General features: G+C 50.5%; 1 protein-coding gene across 2 annotated transcripts in view; it reads left to right on the top strand.

The window, feature by feature from the left end:
- CFDP1 (craniofacial development protein 1) overlaps positions 1 to 6762 on the top strand; it is a 133735-nt gene extending 126973 nt beyond the window's left edge. For both annotated transcript variants that reach the window (XM_059999932.1, XM_059999931.1), the window contains one exon: positions 6464 to 6762. In XM_059999932.1, the coding sequence (XP_059855915.1) occupies positions 6464 to 6554 (91 nt within the window). In that variant the 3' untranslated portion in view covers positions 6555 to 6762. The remainder of the gene's footprint in view (positions 1 to 6463) is intronic.
- Positions 6763 to 24283: the final 17521 nt, after the last annotated feature.

Here is a 24283-nt window from a genome sequence, read left to right as displayed (position 1 = left end):
GAAGGTCAAAAATGGGCAAAAACAATGCGTCCATTAGGTCAATTTGTGAAGAAGCAAGCCACAAAAGAACGCACACAGTGTATGTCTATTTATGTCGAGTTCTCAGGCCGTCACCAGGTCAAGGAACCGAATGCTGCCAGCCTTCAGGAGGCACGTTCATAACTTTCACCCAACACCCACACCCAACACCCAAGCCCAGCCAGGTGTGAGCCTGCCCACATTTCCACTTCCCTTTCAAGTTTCTGTTCCTCTGACATTACAATCTAGTTGTGCCTAATTGCGAATCATTATAAAGCAAGCTCTCCCAGTACAGCTTGGACTTCTCTAGGGCGCTCATCTTCTGCTTCTTGGCTTGCTATATAATGATTCATCTGCCTTGCCCATTTTATACTCTGTGTGTGTGCGTGTTTGTTATATTTTACAGTAAACTGAAGTGCAGTTGAATTCAAATCCTGGCTCTTCTACCAGCCTGCCATGTGCTCTAGCCCCAGTTTCTTCATCTGTGAAGTAGAAACTCTTCAGTGTACTCCCAGGTTTATAATGGGAATTAAATAAGTAGGGGAAATGTCTGGCATGTTTATAGATAGGATTCCCCCCCACCCCAAGTCTCCGCCCCCTCTTCTTTCTTCTGTCTGCCATTACTGACCACGCCAAGCTTAGGGCCTTACTGGAAGGCTAGGTGGTGCTCTATTCCTCTAAATCCCTTCCTGGTGTATTCCTGCCAAGCCTTCAGGAACACTTCCCACAACCGTGGCCAGTACAGCTTGGGGCATCTCCTCTCTGTCTCCCAGGCTGGCCTCTCTTCCTTCTCTGGGCTTTTAAAGTAGGGAAGTCCCAGGGCTGAGTGATGGGCAGCCGTCGTTCCTCATATTCTCTCCCCCAGGAAAGCTAATTCCATGGCTTAAGTACTATTTTCTGCTGACAACTCGCAAAAAAGCTCTCTCCTGCCTGACCATCCCACTGAGCTGCAGACTCCCGTAGCAGCTGTTTAGTTGACATCTCCATTTGCATGTCCAAGACATTACATCAAACTTAACATCCAAAACCAAATACAGATATCCCCCACTGTTCAAAAGCTTGCTTACACCACTTTGCTTTTGCGAAAGACCTCTACATTTTCTCCCTAACTGAAAGAAATCTGAAGAGGATTTTCGTTTTCACCAAAAGGCAATTGCTTCTTCACTTCACGCCATTTCAGCTAAGAGAGGTGTTATAGGGACGCTCTACTTTCGGATAGCTTGAGATACCTCTGCTTGCTTTCTTTCCATAAACAGACTCCTTCCTCAGACTTCTCAGAAAACGGCACCATCACCATGCACCCAACTGATGAAAGAAAGCCCTCGGAGCATCCTCTTCCCACTCAATCCTGAAAGTCCAATAGACAGTTCTGTCATGAAGTATTTTGGTCCATCCCAGCTGCCTGCAGTCCGGTACAAGCTCTGCTCCCTGCTTCTGTATCTGTACCTTCCCTCCATTCTTCTCTACATCACAGCCAAAATGATTTTTTGAAAGTACAAACCGTTTTTCCTCTCTTCCCTGCTGATTTTAAGTAGCACTTAAACGAGTGTTCACCTCCTTACCCTGGCGTTTGCAGGCCCCCCGAGCCGTCCCCTGCCCACCTCTGACCCTCTCCCCTGCTCCAGGTGGCCCAGCCCCTGCACTGCTCCTCCGGGTCCTCCTCCACGGTGGGCTCTTGTTGTGTCACTCAGATGCCACTCTCACTCTCTGAGTAGCCCCACCTTAGGAACCCTCCATCAAATCACCCTCTTTGACCTTCTTCATCACATTTATTGTCAGTTGATACATGTTGTCGTGTTTTGTTTCATGTACGGTAAGCCCCGAAGGGCAGGGTCTGGTTCACCACCCTGCCACCAGCGGGGTGCTAGAAGAGCATCTGTCCCAGAGCAGGCGCTGAGCCATTGCACTGTCTAAATGCACATCCCACTAGCTGTCAGGCAGCCATGGCTTTGTTTTGGAACCTAGTAAGATTGGCATTAACCTCCCAGAAAGGAAGGGTATGACAAGTCAGAATGACATCTCCACCTAGGCATCATTTTCAGACAGCAAAGTTGGTTAAAATGCCTGTTCCAAAGAGGTCAGCTGCACAGCAAAGAATCGCTGCCTTTCCTCTGAGCCATGGACTCCAGGGCACAGTCCAGCATTTCAGGATCAGTGTCACCAGTCGGCACTCAAGGCCTTTAACATTGCTTCCCTCTGTTCCTATAACTGATCGCACTAGGTTCCCTGGCAGTGTTCGCCATCAGCAGTGCGTCTCTCCAACACTGCTGAGGTAGAGGCCAGCAGGTTTGGGGGGAGGGAGCAACGCAGAGAAAATGAGAGGAATACGGGCTTGGTCTCGGCTGCTGCTGGCAATCAAATTGAAGGTCATGGAGCTCGATGATTGGAGACCAGGTGTGCTTGTGATTTGGAGAGGCGTGAAGGAGAGAGAAAATAATTTTCTTTCTCCAAAGAATCTATCTCCGTGACTCCCAAGAGTCACTCTTTCAGAACGAGCACAATCTTGAGGTGAGATGGGAGGAAAGCAGTGGACAAGAAAATTAAAATCACCACCCTTTCACTTGGGCCCTCGAGGTGTTTGCGAGTCATCCTCTTGCACAGGGCTTGTGTGATGTTGAGCAGATTGCTTCTTTCACTTGCACTTCTCAGGGCAAAGAAGTGCACCGCCTAGTACTTCCATCACAGAGCTTTATTCCAGCCTCAGACGGCCTGCGCTGCCTGTGGCTTTCTGGTGTTGGTCCACTTTCCTTCTCAGGTTTATGCTGCACAGAACGCCTGCTGGCTCTGCTGGGGGCATAGTGGTAACGCAGCCCTGAAACGTCCTCTGTTATGTGCCTGCTTCGGATTTCCCTGCACCTCCCTGTGCTCTTTCTTTTCCTGACCAGTGGGCAGGACACCTCTCATGGGCGGTTGTGACTGTTTGGTGGAGCTTTTGGGGATCAGCTGCCCCACAGAACTCTGCCTTCTTGTGGGGATGGATGGGCGTCCTTTCACTTGCAGCCTGGTTTCCCAGAAGTAGGTACTAACGTTCTCTAGAAGCATTTTCTACCCTTCTCGTCCTCTTCTTCTATTTTTCCTTCCCTCCACATTGGCCTAGATCTCAAGAAAATTGGTGGCAGAAAAGTAATTTGGGTTGCAGGATCAAAAAGATGACCGAGCCTATTGTGTCTAACCTGGTTCTGAAAGGGAAAGCTTAGAAAATCCCTTAGGTTTTGGTGCTATTAGCATATTTTATTAATGACAGTGAAGAGCTGCAGCCTCTTAAATGGGCCACATAAGGCAGTAGTGGTGGGAAGGGATGATCCCCTCTGCCCTTCCCAGTAGACTGGGCTGAATCAGTCTGGGTCCCCAGGAGTGCTGGGCACAGACCAGAAAAGAAGCCTTGCACTTGTCAGCTGGTGGTTCTCTTCTGGGACTGTAACCCGCTTAAGGTGCCTGCCTGAAAACTTTCTGAGGCTCAGTTTAAATAGGTCGTCCACTCGGGCCACCTTGGAGGAGGCAGCCTTCCCCACAAGCCCTTCCTCTTTCTGGGGCATTTGGTCTCTTGGTCCCTGTTCCAGCTGTCCCAGTTTCTGAGGCTTTATAGTGATACAGTCAGGTCAGAAATGGGAAGCAAGAACCGCACAACACTCATAGGCATTTTTGGTTTTATTGTTTACAAAGTACTTCTCACAGTTTCATTGTACTGTCAGAGGGGTGTTGTAATTTTTATTCCTGTTTTACAGAGAAGAAAAATAAAGTATCTTGCCCACAGTCACACACATAGTAAATGTCAGAGCCACCCTCATCCTTGGCACCTTTTCTGTCTTGAGGGTGGGAGGAGGATGTCGAGTAGAAGTGTTGTTCCTGGTCAGCTCTTGGCCGCAAACCAAAGCCATCACAAGGATCCTGTTAGCAGCTGCAGATGCTGTGAACGGGGGAATGAAGTCGCCAAACCTGCCTTGATGGCCTTTGTCTGGGTTGCCCTTGAGAATTGCATTCTGCATATGTGCCCCTCTTTGCTGCCTGAGGCGTTCCCTAAACCTGAACTCTGCCTGCACCTGCTTGTTTAGCACCCAGCGTGGCTTCGCTCTTGATAGTCTCAAAGTCAGCTGGACCCGGCACCAGCACCGCTTCCGGGAACCTGGAAGGCATTATTCATGCTCAGTGAGCATCTTAATTTAAGTATCACTTCCTCTTCTTTAAAGGAAAGTCAAGAAGACAGACCACAAATGCTCAAAGCCACATACTTCCTCTTCTTTCCGCCCCCAGGCCCGCTCTCTCAGGTATCCCTGGGTAATGGCTCTCTTGAAACATGCCCTAAAGTTGTCTTGAACCATGGCTCCCGCATTTGTTCTTTGGGAACTTCCAGAGAGGCAGTTAAAGCGCAGGCTGTCAGAACACTGATCTCCGTCGTGGTCTTCACCAGGGCCTGTGGGCTGGGGTGGGGAGGGGTGACGGTTGTAGTGTGACAAAGCCCGTCAGTGATCTCGGTTAACAGTCCCCACTGGGGAATCATGGGTCCCTTGGTGGTAGACAGAAGATGAATTTGTTCTGTCATGTGTCTACTTACCGGCCACAGTCTCTCCTGCTTTCATACTTTATCAAAAGGGGTCCACAGTGTCTGTGGCTTCCCCATCTGCCGGGGAATCTGAAATTGAAATTTAACCAGGCATCCTGTATTTCATTTGCGAAATTTGATGACCTGACCTTGAGGGCTTATGTCAAGCCTACAAGCAGGCCCTGCCCTTGTGTTTCCAGCCATTCTGGCCCCTCCTTGGCAATTTTGACACAGCAGCTGAGTTCCTGATCCCAGACCAGGTGGTAGCTAGTAGTTGCTGATAACGTGCGTCAAGAGGGCTGACTGTTCCCCTTGGATTGATTGTCCTCAGAGCCCTGACAGAAGCTGGCTTCCCGAAATGATGGTGACAACTCTGCCACTTTATTGAGCACCTGCTCTGTGCTAGGCATAATATGTACACTATTGCATTTAATCCCCACAACAGCCCTTCAGAGTAGGAATGATTAAGGATGATTACCTTTTTTTGGGGGGCGGGCAAATTAGGAAACAGAATTAGCAAGGTTACGTGGCTTACCCAGAGACACAGCTAGCAAGCCGCAGGGTCGGGATTCAAGCTGAGAGCTGCCACCCTGTCCGTAGTGAGGTATAGGGTTAGTGGCCGCAGGCCTGGCTGGAGAGCGGATGGGCTGGACTGGGTTGCTCCTCACAGGGTGCTGTGGGCAGGCAAGCGAGGCTCTGAACTCAGCAAAGGAACACAGGGTCCTGAACCTGCTAACGTTCTCACCCTAAACGTAATGACCTTGTAATGACAGATGCATATTTTCCACAGTGCAACAAAGGAAAGGTTAGTGCAGAGATTCAATTCTGCCTCCCGTTTTCAGTGGCAGTTTTGCTCTCTCAACAGATTAATTAGCAGCAGAGATCCCCTCCCCCCAGGCAAGCAGCAGCACAGTTCAGGCCAGAAGGTGCACGAAAATGCAGCTGTGTCTCATTCAGCGGCCAGCCTTCTCCTCGCAGTGCCTGCTGCTTCAGCCCTGTGCTTCCTTCTCACCCTGCCTGGGAGGCCGACGGAAGCCTTGTCTGCTGAGCCTGGCCAAGATGAGGGGCAAACCACCAGCTTTTAGGGGACCCTGTGTGTGAGCCGTGGATGGCAAAGGTGCTTGACCTCGTTCCCTTGGAGGAATTTAAGGAAAGGCCTCTTCTGTCGTCCTCGCAGAAGCACCCTGGCTGCATCTGGGTGGAGGACACAAGGAGAGGTGGTGGGAAGGGTGAGGGGAAGGAAGGAGCTGCAGGTAAATACCTTCGACGGTGAGCGCTCTGCGCACCTCAGCCCACTTCACCTTCCCTGCAGCCCCAGGAGGTAGTTCTTACTGGGTTTCTTCCATTTGTAGAGGCATCTTTTCCCACATTTTGATGCGTGTGTGCAGGGTACATAGCTTTCTCTCCCCACCAACTCAGCGCACTGCCAAGGCCAGGAAATGTGGTGTCACTATTTTGCTGCTGAGAAAAGCGACGCTCCTTGACCAGCATGGTCTGCTAATGTCTAACCAAGCCAGGCTCTGAACCTGGGCTGGAGGGAGCCCCCATTCTTTCCTTAAAACCTGGTTACAAAATTGCAACATTTTTTTGCCTTCAGCCTCTAATGTACTTCCCCTTGATAAGTTGTTGGTTTCTCTTTTTCATTCTATTTTCACTCACATCTGAACCAGAAACGTGCTTGTTTAGACTAAATGGGAGTGGTCTGGATGTTCCTGAAATAGTCGTGTTGTCCACTCTGGGCACCACCTGTGGTCATCCGTTTATGTTTGCTGTAACCCGATAATCCCACAGGCCAAGTGGACCCCTTTACACCAGGGTGAGGGATGCGGGGGACAGGACAGGACAGTGCAGGGGAGGCATTTTCTTTTACTGCATCTGCTGACAGATACCTTCATTTTCTTCCAGGTACATTGAACGGAAAGCTTTTCTAGACCGAGTGGATCACAGGCAGTTTGAAATCGAGCGAGATCTCAGGCTGAGCAAAATGAAACCCTGATGTGATGAGGAACCGACAGCAGCTTAATCCTGTTTACAACGTGAGCTTTTTGTGCGTCTTTGAAATGTTTCCCGTGTTTCCCATTGACTGTTTCCCAGCAAGGTCTTTTTTTCTACATTGAATTTCTGTCTTTGTATCTTGATCTCATGTGATTTCATTCATTTTACTTTTAATAGTTTGTCTTTTAAAAAATAAAAATTAAAAAGTACAGGTTGGTCCTGTGAGAGGCTGGTGAAGATGACAGCACTCACCTTTCCTTTGTTCTGCTACAAAGTCCACCAGGCCAAGCCAGCACCTCCCAGGCCTGTCCTGGCCACCATGGTGGAGAGAGTGACCAGCCTGCACACACGTGAACCCCCAGAGGCTGTAGGGCTCCCTGTGAAGAGGCTCGCCAGTGTTGGTGGAACACCAAGTCCCTGGGCAGCTCTGTTCTCAGTTCCACTCCTGCTTCTCTCCTGATCTCTTTCTCTCTCCTGAATGGGATTCCTATTTGCTGGTATAATGTGAGGCTGAAAATAAGGATACACTATTACTGCATTAGGGATTTTTCTTTTCCTTCAGCCATTTTCATGTTCTCAAAGTCAACTTCATGTGTGCTCTCACCTCAGTAATGCTTTAATTTTTGGTTTGTCAAAGAAGACTCCAAAGGACTTTTTTTTTAACTCTTTAGGAAAATTTAAATTTCAAACTTCATATTAATAAAGCAGTAAACAGCACATCCTGCCCCTGTGGGCTGGTGGTGGGGATGTCCTGAGTAACACGGACAGGTTTGGGGGAGGTAGGGTTCCAAAGACTGGAATTCAGAATCCTGCCTGGACATCTACCAGCTCTGTGACCTTGAGCACAGTTCAGCTTTCTGAACCTTCATTTTCTGGTCTGTAAGTGGCCTGAGTAATACCAGAACCTCACAGGGTCGAGATGAGCCAGTGACATGTGCAGGGAACACGCACAGGTCTCCCCCTCCAGTCCTCTAATATGTGGGCAGAACCTCATGCAGCCAAGACCTGATTGTCAGCCCTGCATGGCCGTGAGGTTATGACCCTCATTACTCACTGAGGCCAGGCTGGGTGGTCGGGCTGATTGAGGTGTGTGCATCTTCAGTTGAGAATCATCTTTTCTGTCAGAGTCTTCTTTGAACCATAGCCCACAGTTTTTAAGAACAGGTGGATAATATTTTATCTAGCTCTTCACATCCACACTTAGTGAAAACTAATCTGCCTGACTCCCAAAGGAAGTGACATCTCTTTATCTAGGAGTCGGGAATTGCCAAGGAAAATGTTTGCAGGAAGTGGGGGCCTGAGTCAGCGCCGGGAGGCAGCTCGGTAGCCCTTTGCCGGGCACCGTGCGCCTCCCTTGTCCGTGGCATGGATGACTGAGGAGGGCAGCCAAGGATACTTCCTGCTGGTCTGTGGAGTCCAGAGAATCCCTGAGAGATGAGTTTCCTGGCCTTGCTCCTGCCATCAGTCTTTGTCTTCTTGTCCCAGATAAACGCATCACATTTCCAGAGCATCTGTTACCTTCCCATTACTGAAAAAAACTGCCCTAAAACAGCATAAGGTCAAAGAATAAAAACAGCCTTCTCTATGTGTTCTGTTCACCTATTTCCCAAGGAACACAGTCCTCTAATTAGGAGCGCTGCATGAGGTCCCTAGGGGAGAAAGGCCGCATTAAGAGCTAAGTCTTGAGTGAGGCGTGCGCCCCTGGGGCTGAGGAGGGGAACAGGACTAGGAGCCCAGGGCCCGATTTCATGAGAACTGACAGGTCCAGCAGGCCAGCTGGTAGCTGCTGCTGCAGGAGGGTGCAGAAAACCTCCCTAGAGAAGAGTGGCGTGATGGTGCTGCTGGTAGCCAGGCAGGGACCAGGAAGGCCAGGTGACAGGGCTCTCCAGGTGCTGTGCTGCCTCTTGGCCTCAGCAGGACAGAGGAGGTGTGTGCGGCGTGGCTCTCTGGAGTGCGTCTTCTTCTGGTATTTGGTATCAGTCTTTAGCCAGAACTGGAATTGCTCAGGCATGTTGGGTAAGAGTCCATGACTCTTTTTTTTTTTTTAATTACCAAAAAACCAGTAAACAGATAGGAATTGGTGTAAGATGGTGGACTCCTGGGGAAGGATTCAGAAGCTCTTAGCTTCATCAATAAATGATGCAGTGGTTCCATGTGCCTAGTGCTTCCTCACAAGTTATCTGACCAGAAGAGGAAACTTGCCTGAGGTCAGACTGCGAAACTGCCGGCGGTCACACCTATGTCTTATGCCTAGAGGACAGAAGGCGGGGGGCCCTGCCGGCGAGATGAAACAGCCTCTCATCGCCTTCTGGATCCCAGCTCCTAGTTGAAGGATTCACGTTGGAAAGGAAAGATTTGAGTGCAAGGGGACAGAGCAGCCAAAGATGAAGAGATGCTTCCAGTTGAGAAGAATGGCAGCTGGCACACTCCGGTGCCAGAAGCTTGTGTCAGAAGTACACCAAAGGCTTGGGCACACTGGCTTCAGCTTCCAGTCCTTTGTGCCGCGGGGCGGCATCTGAACCTCTCTTTGGGGAAGAGTGTGCTGCCTCACCTAGACACACTCAGGCCTTGGGCAGACAAGCCGGTGGGGAGGCATAAGCCCTGCCCCAGAACCAAGTTTCTGTGCTACACGGTGTAGGCAGTGTTGCCCTCTCCTCTTTGGGATGCTGCCTGGTTTCAGCAAGTGAGGGGAGGAGGGGCTGGTGCCCAGGTGACAGTACCTCGGAGAGTCGAGGTATCTTAAATGCCATCCCACTGCACCTCCTTCCTTGGGCACACAGGTGTACCCAGGGTTCCTGCTTCAGGCTTTCCTGCAAAGTCTTTCCTTTTTTTCTGCAGCTTTTTTTTCATGCCCTCTTAAGGCAACTTAGATCCAACAGGACCACCAGATGCAATCTTTGTGCACACAAAGTTGACCACAGAGGGAAAGTGGGCTGTGGAAGTCTGGAAGATTCCACCCTGGTTCCCTGCAGCCTGGAATTGCCCAGTCCCCAGAGACTCTCCTTTCCAGAGTCCCTCTCCATGGTCTGCCGGTGAGCTTTCATTGTTGTACCCTCAGAAAGCTGATGGTGTAGACAGATCTCCGCTCAAGTAAGGGAAAAGGTGGCTGTGTCAGGGAGGGAAGGGAGAAATGTAACATGAGGAGAACACTGGCAACATCTTACAGTGGGTTTGGCGTCCTGCCTCTAACCTTAGATTGTAGCCCTGCCATCCGGGTTGAGTCCCTCCCTCTGTGTCTCAGATTCCTTGTCTTCAAAAGGTTTCTGAGAATGCTTAATAATCCTGCTCTGCCTACCTCACAGTATTTTGTTAAATGAAATACATTATCCAAGTGTTAAGTTACTCTAATTAAATTGCACACTAAAAACTCCCAGCTCCCCAAGACAGCCAGGCTTCTGTGAGTATAAATTAGCACCGCCTTGAAGAACACTTTGGCGATGTCTCATGAATCTGGAGCTGCACTCGGCCTGTGACACAGCAGCTCTGCTCTTGGCTTGACATCCTAGAGAAGCACCAGCATGTGCACAAGGAGGCAGGCTCATTGGTGATAGTAAAAACCTGGAAACCACCCAGTGCCCATCAGGAGAAGGGGCCAATTGTGAAATAGCCACACAGTGGAGTACAGTGCAGCAGTGAGACGACTGGGCCAGGGCTACATGCCTCAACACAGATGAACCTCTTAAGCAGCATTGATGCAAAACAACTAACGTACAGTCCCAGTTATACAAGTTCAAAAGCATGCGAACGTAGAGGTGATGGTTGCCCAACATTGTGAATGCAGTAAATGCCACTGAATTGTACACTTTAAAATGGTTAATTTTATGTTATGTGAATTTCACCTCAATAAAATTTTTAAAACATGAGAAAGGTATTGTCCTTTGACTCAGAATAATATATATACTATATAATTATATATATTCATATATTCATTCAATATAAATATATATAAACAAATGGGTGATAAACACTAAATTCAGCATAGTGGTTACCTATCATGGGATTGGGAAGCTTATACAATAAAAGAAAGATAACAGAGGAGCTTCGTTTAATGATGTGGGTTTATATCTTCAGTTGGGAGTTGGGGACACAGATATTTCTTATGTTATTCATTATACCTTTCTACTCTATCTGTAATATTTCAAGATAAATTTTTTTTTTTTTTTTGTCTGCATTGGGTCTTCGTTGCTGTGTGCGGGCTTTCTCTAGTTATGGCGAGTGGGCGTTGCTCAGCAGTTGTGGCACAGGGGCTTAGCTGCTCCGCAGCATATGGGATCCTCCCGGGCCAGGGCTCGAACCCGTATCCCCTGCATTGTCAGGCAAATTCGTAACCACTGAGCCACCAGGGAAGTCCCAAGATAAATTTTTTTGAAAGAAAGACAAGCCCACATTTAAATTTGCATCACCTCAGTCAGTCTCCTTAGGGAGAGAGAGCCAAGGGATGGGGCAGTTCAGGGATGGAGGGTTGCCATGGTGATGAGCTTGCTGGGTGTCAAGGAGCTTTTTCTGCCTCCTCTTCTGGGCCAGCAGGCATTCCAGAATGATCCCTCCAAGCTGCTTTTGAGACATTCTCCAAGAGATGAGTGGTTTACATAGGTGAACTACTACATGCCCAACCCCTCCAGCCCCAGCTCCCCTTTCTCTGAAAAGCAGGTTGGGTGGCTGGGGGAGCTGAGGGGTCTGTACCAGGCCACGTGCCCTGTCCCAGCACAGCTGATGGTGTGACCCCTGCCGATCAGCCTTCCCCTCACCCACAAGGCTGCACAGGTGCACACAAACAGGCCATATGTTAGAAAGATGCTACCGTAGGCCTTGACTTGTTAGATGCAAACAAATGGTTCCTGACCTGGATAAATGAGCTTGAAATTTAAAGACACCAAAATGAATTACAGTCAATGTCTTGAGTTTTCTAGTGGAAGTTATGGAGCTGCCTGTTTTCAAACTCTGCCCAGCATCTTGAGCTCACCCCCGGGGCCCTGGGCCACAGCTGTGACATGAGGTTGCTGTGGAGGTGTGGCCATCTCCTCAGGGTGTGGAGGAGTGTTGCTGGGCCTCTGCAGGGAGGGAGGGAACTATCCTCTGACTAACCCCACTAATCTCTGGTAATGATGTAATGCCTTACTTCTTCCAGTTAACACCTCTACATTAATAACCGAAGCCTGCCCGAGTTTGAGGCACCCTGACTGACAAATAAGAGACTTCTTTTTAAAAATAAATTTATTTATTTGCTTATTTATTTTTGGCTGTGGTGGGTCTTCGTTGCTGCGCTTGGGCTTCCTCTACTTGCGGTCCATGGGCTTCTCACTGCAGTGGCTTCTCTTGTTGCAGAGCACGGGCTCTAGGCGCGCAGGCTTCACTGGTTGTGGCACGCGGGCTCAGTAGTTGTGGCGTGCAGGCACTAGAATGCAAGTTCAGTAGTTGTGGCTCACGGGCTTGGTTGCTCTACGGCATGTGGGATCTTCCTGGACCAGGGCTTGAATCCGTGTACCCTGCACTTGCAGGCGGGTTCTTAACCGCTGCGCCACCAGGGAAGTCCCTGGGAGACATTTTTTAAGTCTGGAAGCTCTTTGGGTGCCTGAGGTTGCATCTGTGGCAGGGTGGACCCTCTCTGTCCCAGACATCTCATCAGATTGCCTCATCTTTGCTGTTGTCTCTAGCTGGACCTCACAGTTCTGTTACAGCCCTGCCACTGAGCTCCATTACAGGGCCTTTGAATTTGAGGTTGGTATCCTGAGACACAGGGAGGGGAGCCTGCCCATCCCCGAGTCACACACACACACCCAGCCCTCCTGCACCAACAGTGTCTGGTGTGACCTGTGTGTGCCCTTGAGACCACTATAGACAACTGGGGGTAGAAATGATGTGAATAAGCATCATTGTAGAGGCCTATTCTGTCTTTGCAGTACAACTGTATTTTTTAAAATATTGCAAATACCCCACGTGGTACAATAAATACATGTTTTGTTTTTTGTGCAGTTCCTGGCACAAAACCCTTGGAATTTACTCTCTTTGTGTGCTAATGAGAGGACTCCTGGGGGAGCCCGAGCCCAAGTGTTGGGCTGGCCAAAAAGTTCGTTCGGGTATTTCCATACGATGTTATGGAATAGCTTCCAACTCAGCAGCTTCAGGACGGGATCTGGTCACCAGGAAAACCACACCTTTGACCCCTTAGAACTTCCAGCCCCACTCCACCACCACCCACCACCCGTCCCTCCCTCTGGAGAGGGAGGCCAGAGATCAATCAATCACCAATGGCTAAGGACTTCCCTGGTAGCGCAGTGGTAGGAATCCACCTGCCAATGCAGGGGACACGGGTTCGAGCCCTGGTCCGGGAAGATCCCACATGCCACGGAGCAACTAAGCCTGTGCGCCACAACTACTGAGCCTGCGCTCTAGAGCCCACGTGCCACAACTACTGAAGCCCGCGCATCTAGAGCCCGTGCTCTGCAACAAGAGAAGCCACCGCAATGAGAAGCCCGCTCACCGCAACGAAGAGGAGCCCCTGCTCACCGCAATTAGAGAAAGCCCGTGCACAGCAACAAAGACCCAACGCAGCCAAAAATAAATAATTTAAAAAAAGAATCACCAATGACTAATGATTTAATCAATCATGCCAACATAATGGAACCTAAGTAAAAACCCCGTAAGCAGAGTTTGGGGAGCTTCTAAGTTGCTGACCACCTCCACTTGCTGGGCACAGAGGCTCCTGCTCAGGACCCCTCTGGACCATTTTCATTTGACTGTTCGTAGCCTTTATAACATTTTTCGTAAGGAGAGCATCTTCCTGAGTCGGTGAGTTGTTCTAGCAAATTATCACACGTGATGGGTGGTTGTGAGCTGGGCGGCAGCATGGGCAGCAGCCTCGGCAGCCCGTTCTCAGCTGGCGTCTGAAGCGGGGCGGTCTTGTGTGGCTGAGCCCGTACTATGGGGTCTGTGCTAACTCTGGGTAGATAGTGAATGAACTGAACTGAGTTGTTGGACATCTCGTTGGTGAGATTTGGTTGGACCCCACATTTGTCTAACGTTAACGCCAAACATCTGCCACAGGTGACTGAGACGCAGTGCGATATAGTCAAGACACCCTTGCTGGAGAATCAGGACACCCTAATCCCAGCTCTGCTGACCAGCTGGTGCCCTCAGGCATGTGGCTTGGCCTCCTCTGCCCCCATTTCTGCGTCTGTAAAAGGAGGGGGGTTAATAACTGTGGGCATTTAACACTAGGAATCTGCGTTTTGTTTTGTTTTGGTTTTTTTGCGGTACACGGGCCTTTCACTGTTGTGGCCTCTCCCGCCACGGAGCACAGGCTCCAGACGGGCAGGCCGAGTGGCCACGGCTCACGGGTCCAGCCGCTCCGCGGTATGCGGGATCTTCCCGGACTGGGGCACGAACCCGTGTCCCCTGCATCGGCAGGCGGACTCCCAACCACTGCGCCACCAGGGAAGCCCGGAATCTGCATTTTGAACAGGCAACCCCATGATTTTATGCACTCTGAAGTTTGAGAACCGCTGCTTATGGCCTCCCTACCTAGAAAAAAATGTAAAAGCCTCCAGCTATGTATTTAGGAAAATTCCATTTCCTTTATTCTTACCACTTCAAATAATTCAGACTCCTGAATTCCTGACGCACCAGCAAACCATAATGAGTAAGCCCAGGTTTCCTCCCTGACATCTGCTGAGACCCACCTGCAGGAACTTTCTCCTACCTTCAGAGGCCTTTGCAGGGAAGCCCCTTAAAGTCATCAGTAACTTGGAGAAGCAGCTGAAGTAAGGCCTGGGAAACAAGCGAGAAATTCACACAACAAAATCCACCCAAGTCCCAGCAAACACGTCTGAAGAGGCAACACTCAGCTGCCAGGTTGGCAACAGATGGCAGGACCCATGTGCGCGCGCACACATGCTCACCCCGGCTAAGCCGAGCGTCTAGTGTGTCAGCGAGGTTGCCCGGCAGCTTGGAGAAGACCCAAGTCACCAGAGGCACACCACTTCTGTCAAATCAGCCCTGCACGAGGCAGATGGCCCCAGCTCCCAGGCCAACTGGGCCAGTGCGAGGCCTTCCTGCCAGTGGGAGCTTTGTCTGCACGGGGCTTGACCTCTCTCTTTCCCCTCCTGATGTACCTCTTTTTTCTTCTGATTATCGAAGGCAACCATTCATTGTTGGAAAATTTGGAAGCAGAAAAATTAAAACTTAAATCTCCCATAGTCTTACTAACGAAGAAAACTGCTGTGTTCATTTTGGGATACTTTCAGTCTATTTCCCTATGTTTTTACAGTTTTTCTTTTTTTTTTTTTTTTTTTTTTGTGGTACGCGGGCCTCTCACTGTTGTGGCCTCTCCCGTTGTGGAGCACAGGCTCCGGACGCGCAGGCTCAGCGGCCATGGCTCACTGGCCCAGCCGCTCCGTGGCATGTGGGCTCTTCCTGGACTGGGGCACGAACCCGTGTCCCCTGCATCGGCAGGCGGACTCTCAACCACTGCGCCACCAGGGAAGCCCTACATAGCTTTTCTTAACACTACTGGAATTATACTCTACCCGTGAAGCTCAATACAGAAGCTAGTAACCACATGTGGATATTTTGATTTAAATTTTAAATTCATTAGAATTCATAATTCAGTTCTTTGGTCACACTAGCCAAAGATTTCAACTGCTCAGCAGTCACGTGACCAGGGACTACACTACTGGAAAGTGCAGATATTGAACGTTTCCATCAGCACAGAATTCTGTTGGACCGCACTGGTGTATGTAGTTTTGTATTCTTTTTTTAACCTATGGTATGTACTATGAGCACATCCCCATTTATTCAAACATTCTTTGAGAAAACGATTTTTAACGGCTGCATAATGTACCATTACATGCTTGTACCACAGTTTGTTTCATCAGTCCTCAACCATTGGCCACTAAGGTTACCCACTTTTTGTCATTATACATGATGCTGTGGTGAACTGCCTAGTCCTGAGATCTGGACCTGCATCCCTGATCATTTCCAGATCACTGCTACAAGTGGAATTGTCATGTCAGGGAAGGTGACATTTTCAAGGCCTTGAAATATAATGCCCAGTTACCTCCCAAAAGGGTCTTCCTCCATCCAGCAGGGCGGTTGTGCCCCTCTTCCTGTGTAAACCCTCTGAGAAGACAAGATTCAGCAAGGAAGCCCTGTCTGCCTGTCTCTGAACACAGAGCCCAGTGCTTTGGGGGAGACATGTCCGGAAGTAGGAGGAGAACGCCACCCATGGAGAAGACTGGACTAGGTCATCCCTGAGACCTACTAGCATCTTCTGCAGTACCAGCCCAGGGCTCTGTCTCTGGAAGAAGCAGTTGGACGGGGCAGGTGTGATGGTTAATTTTTTGTGTAAACTTGACTGGGCTAAGGGATGCCCAGGTAGCTGGTAAAACATGTCTGTAAGGGGTTTTCTAGAAACAGCATTCGAATGGGTAGACTGAGAAGAAGATCATAGTCACCAATGTCGATAGGCATCATCCAACCCACTGAGGGCCTGAATAGAACAAAAGTTGGAGGAAGGGCGAATCTGCTCTCTCTTTAAGCTCAGACACCCATTTCCTCCTGTCCATCTGCACTCATGCCTGCAGGCTTGGACTGGGACTTACACTGTCAGCTCCCCAGGGTCTCCAGCCTGCAGACAGCAGAACCCTCAGCCTGTCTGTGTCCTACTGGTTCTTCTTCTCTGGAGAGCCCTAAAGCAGCAGGAATATGCCCCAATGCCCCTTGATTCATCTAAACCTGGATTAATCTGTTTTGTATTTTTTTAACCTATGGTATTTAACCTGTGTGATTAACATCACATTAATCTGTGAGTCCCTCTAAATGTTTTCTGAATCCATTTATCCTCTCCCTGCTCAGGGTAAGTGAGTTTTGTTCAGTTAGAGGTGGGGCTTCACTTCACTTCTCTCATGCTTCCCAAGTCGTTCTGAGGTTTGGTAACATTTTCGTTCTGAGGTTTGGTCTACATTCGTCTTAAATTATCATTCACAACCACCTAGCCTCCCATCTCATCCCCTCTCGGTCGGTCTTCATCTTTCCTAACAAGGGCTCCTCTTCTAAGCCTTTCCATGGCTTGCCCATCCCCTTTCTCATGTCAGTTGCCCCTTTGTGTGTCCTCCACGTCTCCCACGTCAGCCCTGACTTGGGCAGTCAGACCTGCTCACGGGATTCCAGACTTGTGGTTCAGACCTCAAGCGTCAATTCTGGCACCCCTCTCTCCTTTGTAATTTGGGCGGCTGCTTGCGGCCTCGCTTTTGCTCTCTATAAGATGAGGGTTGACAGTTACGAAGCAGCACAGCCAGACTGGACTTGGTGGCATCCGCTCCATTCAGTGCATCCTTAGACAAAGGGGAGCCATCAAGGATGGAACCGTGTGAGAGCCAGAGCTGGCCTGGCTTCTGTGCTTGCAGATGAGAACTGGCCCCTGCTGTCAGTTACAGCAAGACCCCGGACCTCCTGGGATGAGCTGGGCTTAGGTCACCATAGGCCTCAGGGTTGGTGAAGACTCCTACCGTGGAGATGGGTGAAGGGATTATCTACGAGGAAACCACTTAAGGCCAAAAGTTACATCCTTCTGGAGAGCCTGAGACGCTGGCCGCAAGAACAACACCCCACGACGTTCAAAGCCTCTGGGGCAGCTGCCCTGGCCTCTTTCCAAGCTGAGTCATGGCATTTAGTGTATTCAACACCCACCCTAAACCAATAGGCCCAGAGGCCAGAGAATAAAGAAGTGAGCCTGCGTCCGTTCACAGAGGGAGCTTTCCCACCCTCACCCCTCTTTACAGTACATTCTGTCATGGGCTGTCTCAGAAGACCGAGGTCCTAGCTGCAACTCTGTGGTGCCTTCGTGAAGCCTCTTCCTCTCCCCTGGGGCGCCTTCCTGAACAGGGAAAGGTTTGGGCCTCCAGGGAGGAGCAGCGGCTCCTGCCTCAGGAGAGCCTGAGAAGTAGAAAGCTGGGGCCCAGCAAGGCAAGCTGGTAGGTGGAGGGTGGAGAGACTCAAGTCAGCGATTCTGACAGCAACAGCGTATAACTGCTGTAACTGGGAGTCACACCAGCCCTTCTAGCCCAGCCTGACATCCCAGTCCTTCCAGGACTTTTGAATCAAGGCCACGGCACTGCATGACTCTGGCGGGGGAGAGGGGCTGGTCACAAGAATAAAATAGGGACGGGGCTCCACTTTATTAATCCCCATTTGACAGACTGGGATGAAAACATGCTTAGAGAGTATAGATGCTGTGCTGAAGTTCACACAGCCAGCCTGGTACCCAGACCTGGCTGCCCCGCCCTGCCACTGGACGTCAGAGGTGATAGGGAGTCCAGTTCTGGCCAAAGTACAGACCTCCCTCCCTACAGTGCGTTCCTTTCGTTTCCATGAGAGTCAGCCTCGCTCCCTGGGAGCAGGGAGACTTTCTCAGTGCCCCTGGTGCAGACCCTTGGCCTCCGGACAGCACAGCAGTGATGGGCGTGGGGGCCTGGTGTGCCTGCCGCGCTGAGAACCGAGCTGCTGCTCTGGGGACTCGCACTGGTGACCCCAGTGTGGCAGCAGCTGTTTAATAATTTAGAGAATGTATACTATTCAGCCGGGCGGCTTCATCCCTGGGTTCAGAAACACAATGCCCTGGGGATTGTTTCCAGTGGAGAGTGAAATTCCACTTGTCACGGGCACTGAGAACACAGGCCTGTTCCTGGAAGGGGCTCTGGTCCCTGGGTGTTTACAAACATCCTAGGAGACCAGGAGGCCAGCAGCCAGGGCCCTGGGGCTGGGGTGGGGCTGCGGGTCTCCCAGCTCAGCTGTCTGCTGCTGGGGACCTGTGAGTCCCTTCCCCTCTGTCTCCTGCCTCCTCAGAGGCGATGGGACTGCATGGGAACCTGTTCAGGGTGGCTTTGTATTTCCTAGAACTCGGCGATTGCATTTTCCCCTCCCTGGTGGCGCAGTGGTTGAGGGTCCACCTGCCGATGCAGGGGACATGAGTTCGTGCCCTGGTCTGGGAAGATCCCACATGCCTCGGAGCGGCTGGGCCCGTGAGCCATGGCCGCTGAGCCTGCGCGTCCAGAGCCTGTGCTCCGCAATGGGAGAGGCCACAACAGTGAGAGGCCCGCGTACCGCAAAAAAAAAAAAAAAAAAAAAAAGGTGTTTTTATATTTAAAAAAAAACCAAACTTAACACTTGAAAACGTTTTGCTAAGTGCAATAAGCCAGACCCAGAAGGATCAATATTGTATGATTGCACTTATGTGAGGGACTAGAATAGGCAAATTCATAGAGACAGAAAGCATGGTGGTTGCTGTGGCTGGGAGGAAGGCAGGGGAGTTATTGTTTAATGGGTGCAGAGCTGCTTGAGATGAGAAAGTTCTGGAAATGGGTAGTAGTAATGGTTACAGGTCACTGCGAATGTACTTCTTGCCACTGAATTGTACACTTAAAAATAGTTAAAACAGTAAATTTAATGTTATGTATGTTTTACCACAATTTAAAAAAGTGTTTACTATAAAAAAAAAAGGGTTGCACAAATAATGAATGTTCACTCAAGAAACATTAGAAAATAGAGGAAATAATTTTAGTTAACCAAAACTCCCTCTTTTTCTCCAAACAGCAAACAAACTAGTCTCCTGTGAAATTTTAATCTGTAAAGACAGAAAAAGCTCTACTTATTAATCCGTAGAGTACCAAGCACTGAATAGGCCTTCCCTAAATATGACACAATGGTGAAAAAAATCCTACCCCTTCCCCAAGATAACCACAGCTGATATTTGGTATCTATCCTTCCACACTTTTCCCAGTGCAAACATATGACATAAATATAAATATGTGATTTTTTATGAAAATAGGATCCATCTATACCTATTATTTGGAAGCCTATTTTTCCTTGCTTTACAGTATATTGTAAACGTGTTTTCATGTCATTCCGTATCATTTGTGGTGGAGCCCAAGATTGAATTCTGTCCTGGGAATGTTGCGTGAATTGTTTCACTAGTGCCTATTACTGAACTTGTAAGTTGTTCCCATGTTTTCCTGATCATAAGGAAAGCTACAAGTCACATCCTTGCACGTGTATCTTTGGCTACTTGTGAGTGTATTTTTTTAGGATAAGTTCGTGGCATTGCTGAGTCAAAGGGTCCCTGCCTGTTAGGGGTTTTTGCCAGACTGTATGCTGGAGCCACACATCACCTATAGCTGTTCCCGTGAACAATGAGAGATGTCTCTTAAACTGAGTGAGAGGATTCCCGGGCTGGCCAAATGCAGCCATGGCGGAAGTTTAGGCTTTAGTGCCCAGTGGGGGAGTAGCTTTGGGGGGCCCAGGGTCCCCCCCATACACATCTGAATCCCCAGAATTTATGACTAGGTTACCTTACAAGGCAAAAGGTGCCTTGCAGGTGTGATTAAATTAATGATCTTGAGATGCAGAGATTTTCCTGGATTACTTGAGTGGGCCCAACGTAATCACAGGCTTCTTATAAGAGGGAGTCAGGAGAAGGAGATGTGATGTGATGATGGAAGCAGAGGTTGGAGTGATGCAGGGCCACAAGCCGAGGAATGCAGGTGAAACCGCAAGAAGGTGAAAAGGGCAAGGAAACGATTCTCCTCAGAGCCTCCAGAAGGAATGCAGCCCTGCCAACCCATTTTGGACTTCTGACCTCAAGAACTGTAGGGTAATAAATTCATGTTGTTTAGCCACTACGTTTGGGGTATTTTTTTTTTTTTTTTTTAATGGCTGTGTTGGGTCTTCGTTGCAGTGCGTGGGCTTTCTCTCTAGTTGTGGAGAGCAGGGACTAGTCTTCGTTGTGGTGCACGTGCTTCTCATTGCAGTGGCTTCTCTTGTTGTGGAGTGCGGGCTCAGTAGTTGTGGCTCACAGGCTCTAGAGCGCAGGCTCAGTAGTTGTGGTGCACCAGCTTAGTCGCTCTGCAGCATGTGGGATCTTCCTGGACCAGGGCTCGAACCCGTGACCCCTGCATTGGCAGGAGGATTCTTAACCACTGCGCCACCAGGGAAGTCCTGGAGTAATTTGTTACAGCAGCAATAAGGAACTAATACATCTCCCTCCTGCTACCAGGCCTTGAAACCTCATTGTCTAAGGAATGAGGGTGTCCCTCTGTGCCTAGCAGCCTGATGACCTGAACATCACCCTCTCCCTTAACCAGAGGCCTTCCAGGCAAAGCATACCCAAGGTTCTGTGCATGGGGGACAGAAAAGGAGGTGCCCCAGCCCCCAGGGCCCACCCTTGACCAGACTGTGAAATTATCCTCAAGGATGTTGGAAACTGGACTTGCTTAAGGTCATAGGATAAGTGTGAGGTGGTGCCAGGACTGAACCCCAGGGTCTTGCCTGGCAGGCCAGTGAGGTCCCCATCCACTCCACTAAGCTGAGCCTCTTTCTTTGCCAGTCTGACTTGCCCTCCTGGAGAGAGGTAGTCATTCACACTTTAGCATGAGTAAGATAGGACAGCTGCCTGTGCATACACCACCTGTCAGTATTGTATTACTACAGAGTAGCAGAGTTCGACTCTCATGTTGAAAACCAGGCTTGGGGTGGGTAGTTTCCCTTCTCATCCACTCCAGGGCTCACAGAGTCCTGCTGGCCACCTCCAACCCTGAAGTCTCCTTCTAGGCCTCCCCAAAACAAACTCAGTTCTTGCCCTCCACAGGGAGTTGCTCATGCCTGTGGTCATGGTGGTCCCTGCTGTTTAATAAGAATTCTGTGTCAGGTCCAGTGCCCTGAACTTTACCTGAGCCATTCAACAGAGTCCTCTCAACCACCCAGAGGATATTATCCTCCCATTTCACAGATAAGGAAACTGAGCCCCAGGCAGGTTAACTCACAGGAACAAGATCATTCAGCTGCAAGCAGAGGAGCAGGGTTCAAAGCAGGTGATCTGACCCCAGGGCCTAGAGCTGCCAGGGTTGGCCTGTAGAAGCACTGGCTTACACAGTCAATGTTTCAAAACCTAGAGATTTTATAAAAAATCTTGATTTCTAGATTCACTTGAAAAATCTGATTCGCCAACTGAAAGAACTCAAACAGCCGAAGCAGGAACTATTTGAGCAAGAAAATAAAGTAATATAATTCAAATTATAAAATAAATACCCATGAATTCATACTGATATAAATGATAGAATAAATAAATAAGTGAAGGAGAAGAGACAAATTTCCCATACAGAATAAATCCAAATAATTGATATAGATACTCTATCCTCAAGGAGGTGGAACATAACTCCTCACTTCTTCAAAAGGTACATTGTAGAAAGCTGGAGGAAAAAAGAGTCACTTTATAGCAGAGTAACCTGACAAGAAGACATGACGACTACATGTAATGTGGGATTCGGGATGGGATCCTGGAACAGGAAAAGGACAGAGGGAAAACTAAGGATATCTGAATAGAGTGTGGACAGTAGTTAATAAGGATGTATCAATGTTGGCTCATCAACAGTGACCGAAGCAACCTGCTAATGTAGGACTATTACACATTGCCTGCAGGCGCCTCCAAAGGCTCACTGCACTCTCCTCGGCCAGGGGCTCCTCTGGCAAAGCCCAGGGGATAGAGGCTGGGTTTGGGTGTCTGGAGAACTGGGTATGAAGCTTGTCTCCGCCCAGATTTACTCTGTGGCCATGTCCAAATGCCCTTCCCTCCCAGTGCCAGGTGCAACAATAAACCCTGTCTCCCTGGGGCCCTGGTAGCCCTCAAGGACCCTCTCAGGGTGCTGGTGCCTGCTCAGGCAGCCCAGCTGTTACTTGTGGTGTAATTGCTAGTCCTGAGGTGCCCAGAGCCTGTTTTTTGCAGGACTGAGTGAGTCATCCTGGGATCATTTGCCTGCTGGGCAGTGGGGGATGTTTGGTGACGGTAAGGGAGGAGCATCCGCTGTTTTTTCACAGACACCTGGTCGTGCTGGGGAGGATGCTCAGTGCCCTGACGGGGCTCCTCTGGCTGCCCCCAACCCCACACCGAAGGCCCTGGGTCCCTGCCTCAGAGTGAGTGAGGGTCTGGCTGAGCCATCCCTCCTCCTGCGCTAAGGGATGAGTTAGAGATGGCCTTCCCGAGTAAGCAGTCGTTGGGGGTCAGTTGGAGGCAAGGACTGATGGTTTGGAGGTTGTGGCCCCAACCACACCCCTCTGTTGGGTTCCCGTTTCCCTATATCCAGGAGTGTGGAAGGAGTCCTTCCCCACTGCTCACCCAGCTCTGGCCTGGGCACTGAGAGATGGGGCCGATGGGAGAGAAGACAGGAGCAGTGGGCGATAAGAATCCAGACGGGGCTTCCCTGGTGGCGCAGTGGTTGAGAATCTGCCTGCTAATGCAGGGGACACGGGTTTGAGCCCTGGTCTGGGAGGATCCCACGTGCCGCGGAGCAACTAGGCCCGTGCGCCACAACTACTGAGCCTGAGTGTCTGGAGCCTGTGCTCCACAACAAGAGGCCACGATAGTGAGAGGCCCGCGCACCGCGATGAAGAGTGGCCCCCGCTTGCCACAACTAGAGAAAGCCCCCGCACAGAAATGAAGACCCAACACAGCAAAAATAAATTAATTAATTAATAAACTCCTACCCACAACACCTTAAAAAAAAAAAAAAAAAAGAATCCAGACGAAGTAGGAGAGAAAGGAGGGTTGGAGCCTGGGCTCCAGGAGGAAGGCTCAGTGTGGTAGGGGGAGAGGGTGGCAGAGGAGGGACGTCTGAGACAGCGGGCATGTGTGGCCTGGAGCCTGGGCACTAGGCTGAACTGCTGCTCCCAGCTCAGGAGACCCTGTGCCAGCTGGATGCAGGCAAGTGGGCACGGGCAGGGCTGCCTGCCAGACAAACACAGAGAGCCCTTTGAGTGGGTGGCAGCTGTCACCCCAGACTCCCCTCTGTTTGCTGTGGCCCTGCCTGCCCCCTCTAGCCCAGGAAAGGCCCCCAGGAAGCAGGGACAGTTTGTATGTGATGGGCAGCATAACAAAGTGGTCAGACCCTTGGTACTGCCTTCTGGTAGCCGAGGGGTCTCAGAGCCTCAATCTGTTCTATGTAACATGGGAACAGCAAGGCCTACCTGGCAGGGGGCGGGGCAATTAGGATGCACAGGTATGTGCACAGTGCTTGGACACCATGTCAGATGTGGAAGAGCTGAAGAAATCGGGGGTTTAACCCGGAGAAAAGAAGGCTCAGGCCCTGGAGTGCCTGTCTTCCAGTGTCTGAAGGCTGGTCTCTGGTGCAGGGACGGCCTGGTTATGGGTGGCCCTTGAGTGGGGGTTACCAGGAGACAGGATCCTCCCTAAAAGCCCGTCCAGCTCTGTCAGGGTGACCTGACGATCAGCCAGGCTGTTCCCGGGGAGGGGCAGTCAGGGGAGCGCAGAGCAGGCGGAGGAGCTCTGGGCAGAGCTGTGTGTGGGGTTTTGGTGGCGGGGGTGGGGGGGGGGGAGGCGGGGGTGTCGCTGGGCTTTCAGCTGGGTGAGTGGGAAGGGTTTCTAGGAGCCCTGCTCCACTGACTTGCAGTAGCCCTCAGACAGAGATTGGGAGCCCAGCCAGACCACCGGGCAGGCGCCCAGCACCCTGGGCTGGGCAACGTGGGGGTGGGGGTGGGGGGGTTCTGGCCTCCAGACCTAGCGGGCGCGCAGGAGATGCTGCGACTCGAGGTGGCCCCTGAAGGACGGGTAAAGGGTGGAGGCCGAGCCTCGTCGCCGCGTTGGGCCGACAGAAAAATGCCGGGGTCCGGGGTCCTCGCCTTTAACGCGGCCCCGGGCGGAGGAGACGGGAGGGGGAGGGGCGGCAC

The sequence above is a fragment of the Delphinus delphis genome, chromosome 20 (genome assembly GCF_949987515.2).
Source record: "Delphinus delphis chromosome 20, mDelDel1.2, whole genome shotgun sequence".
NCBI classification, from domain to species: Eukaryota; Metazoa; Chordata; class Mammalia; order Artiodactyla; family Delphinidae; genus Delphinus; species Delphinus delphis.
The sequence above is the reverse complement of the archived record's forward strand: the minus strand, read 5'-3'. Positions and strand labels throughout refer to the sequence as shown.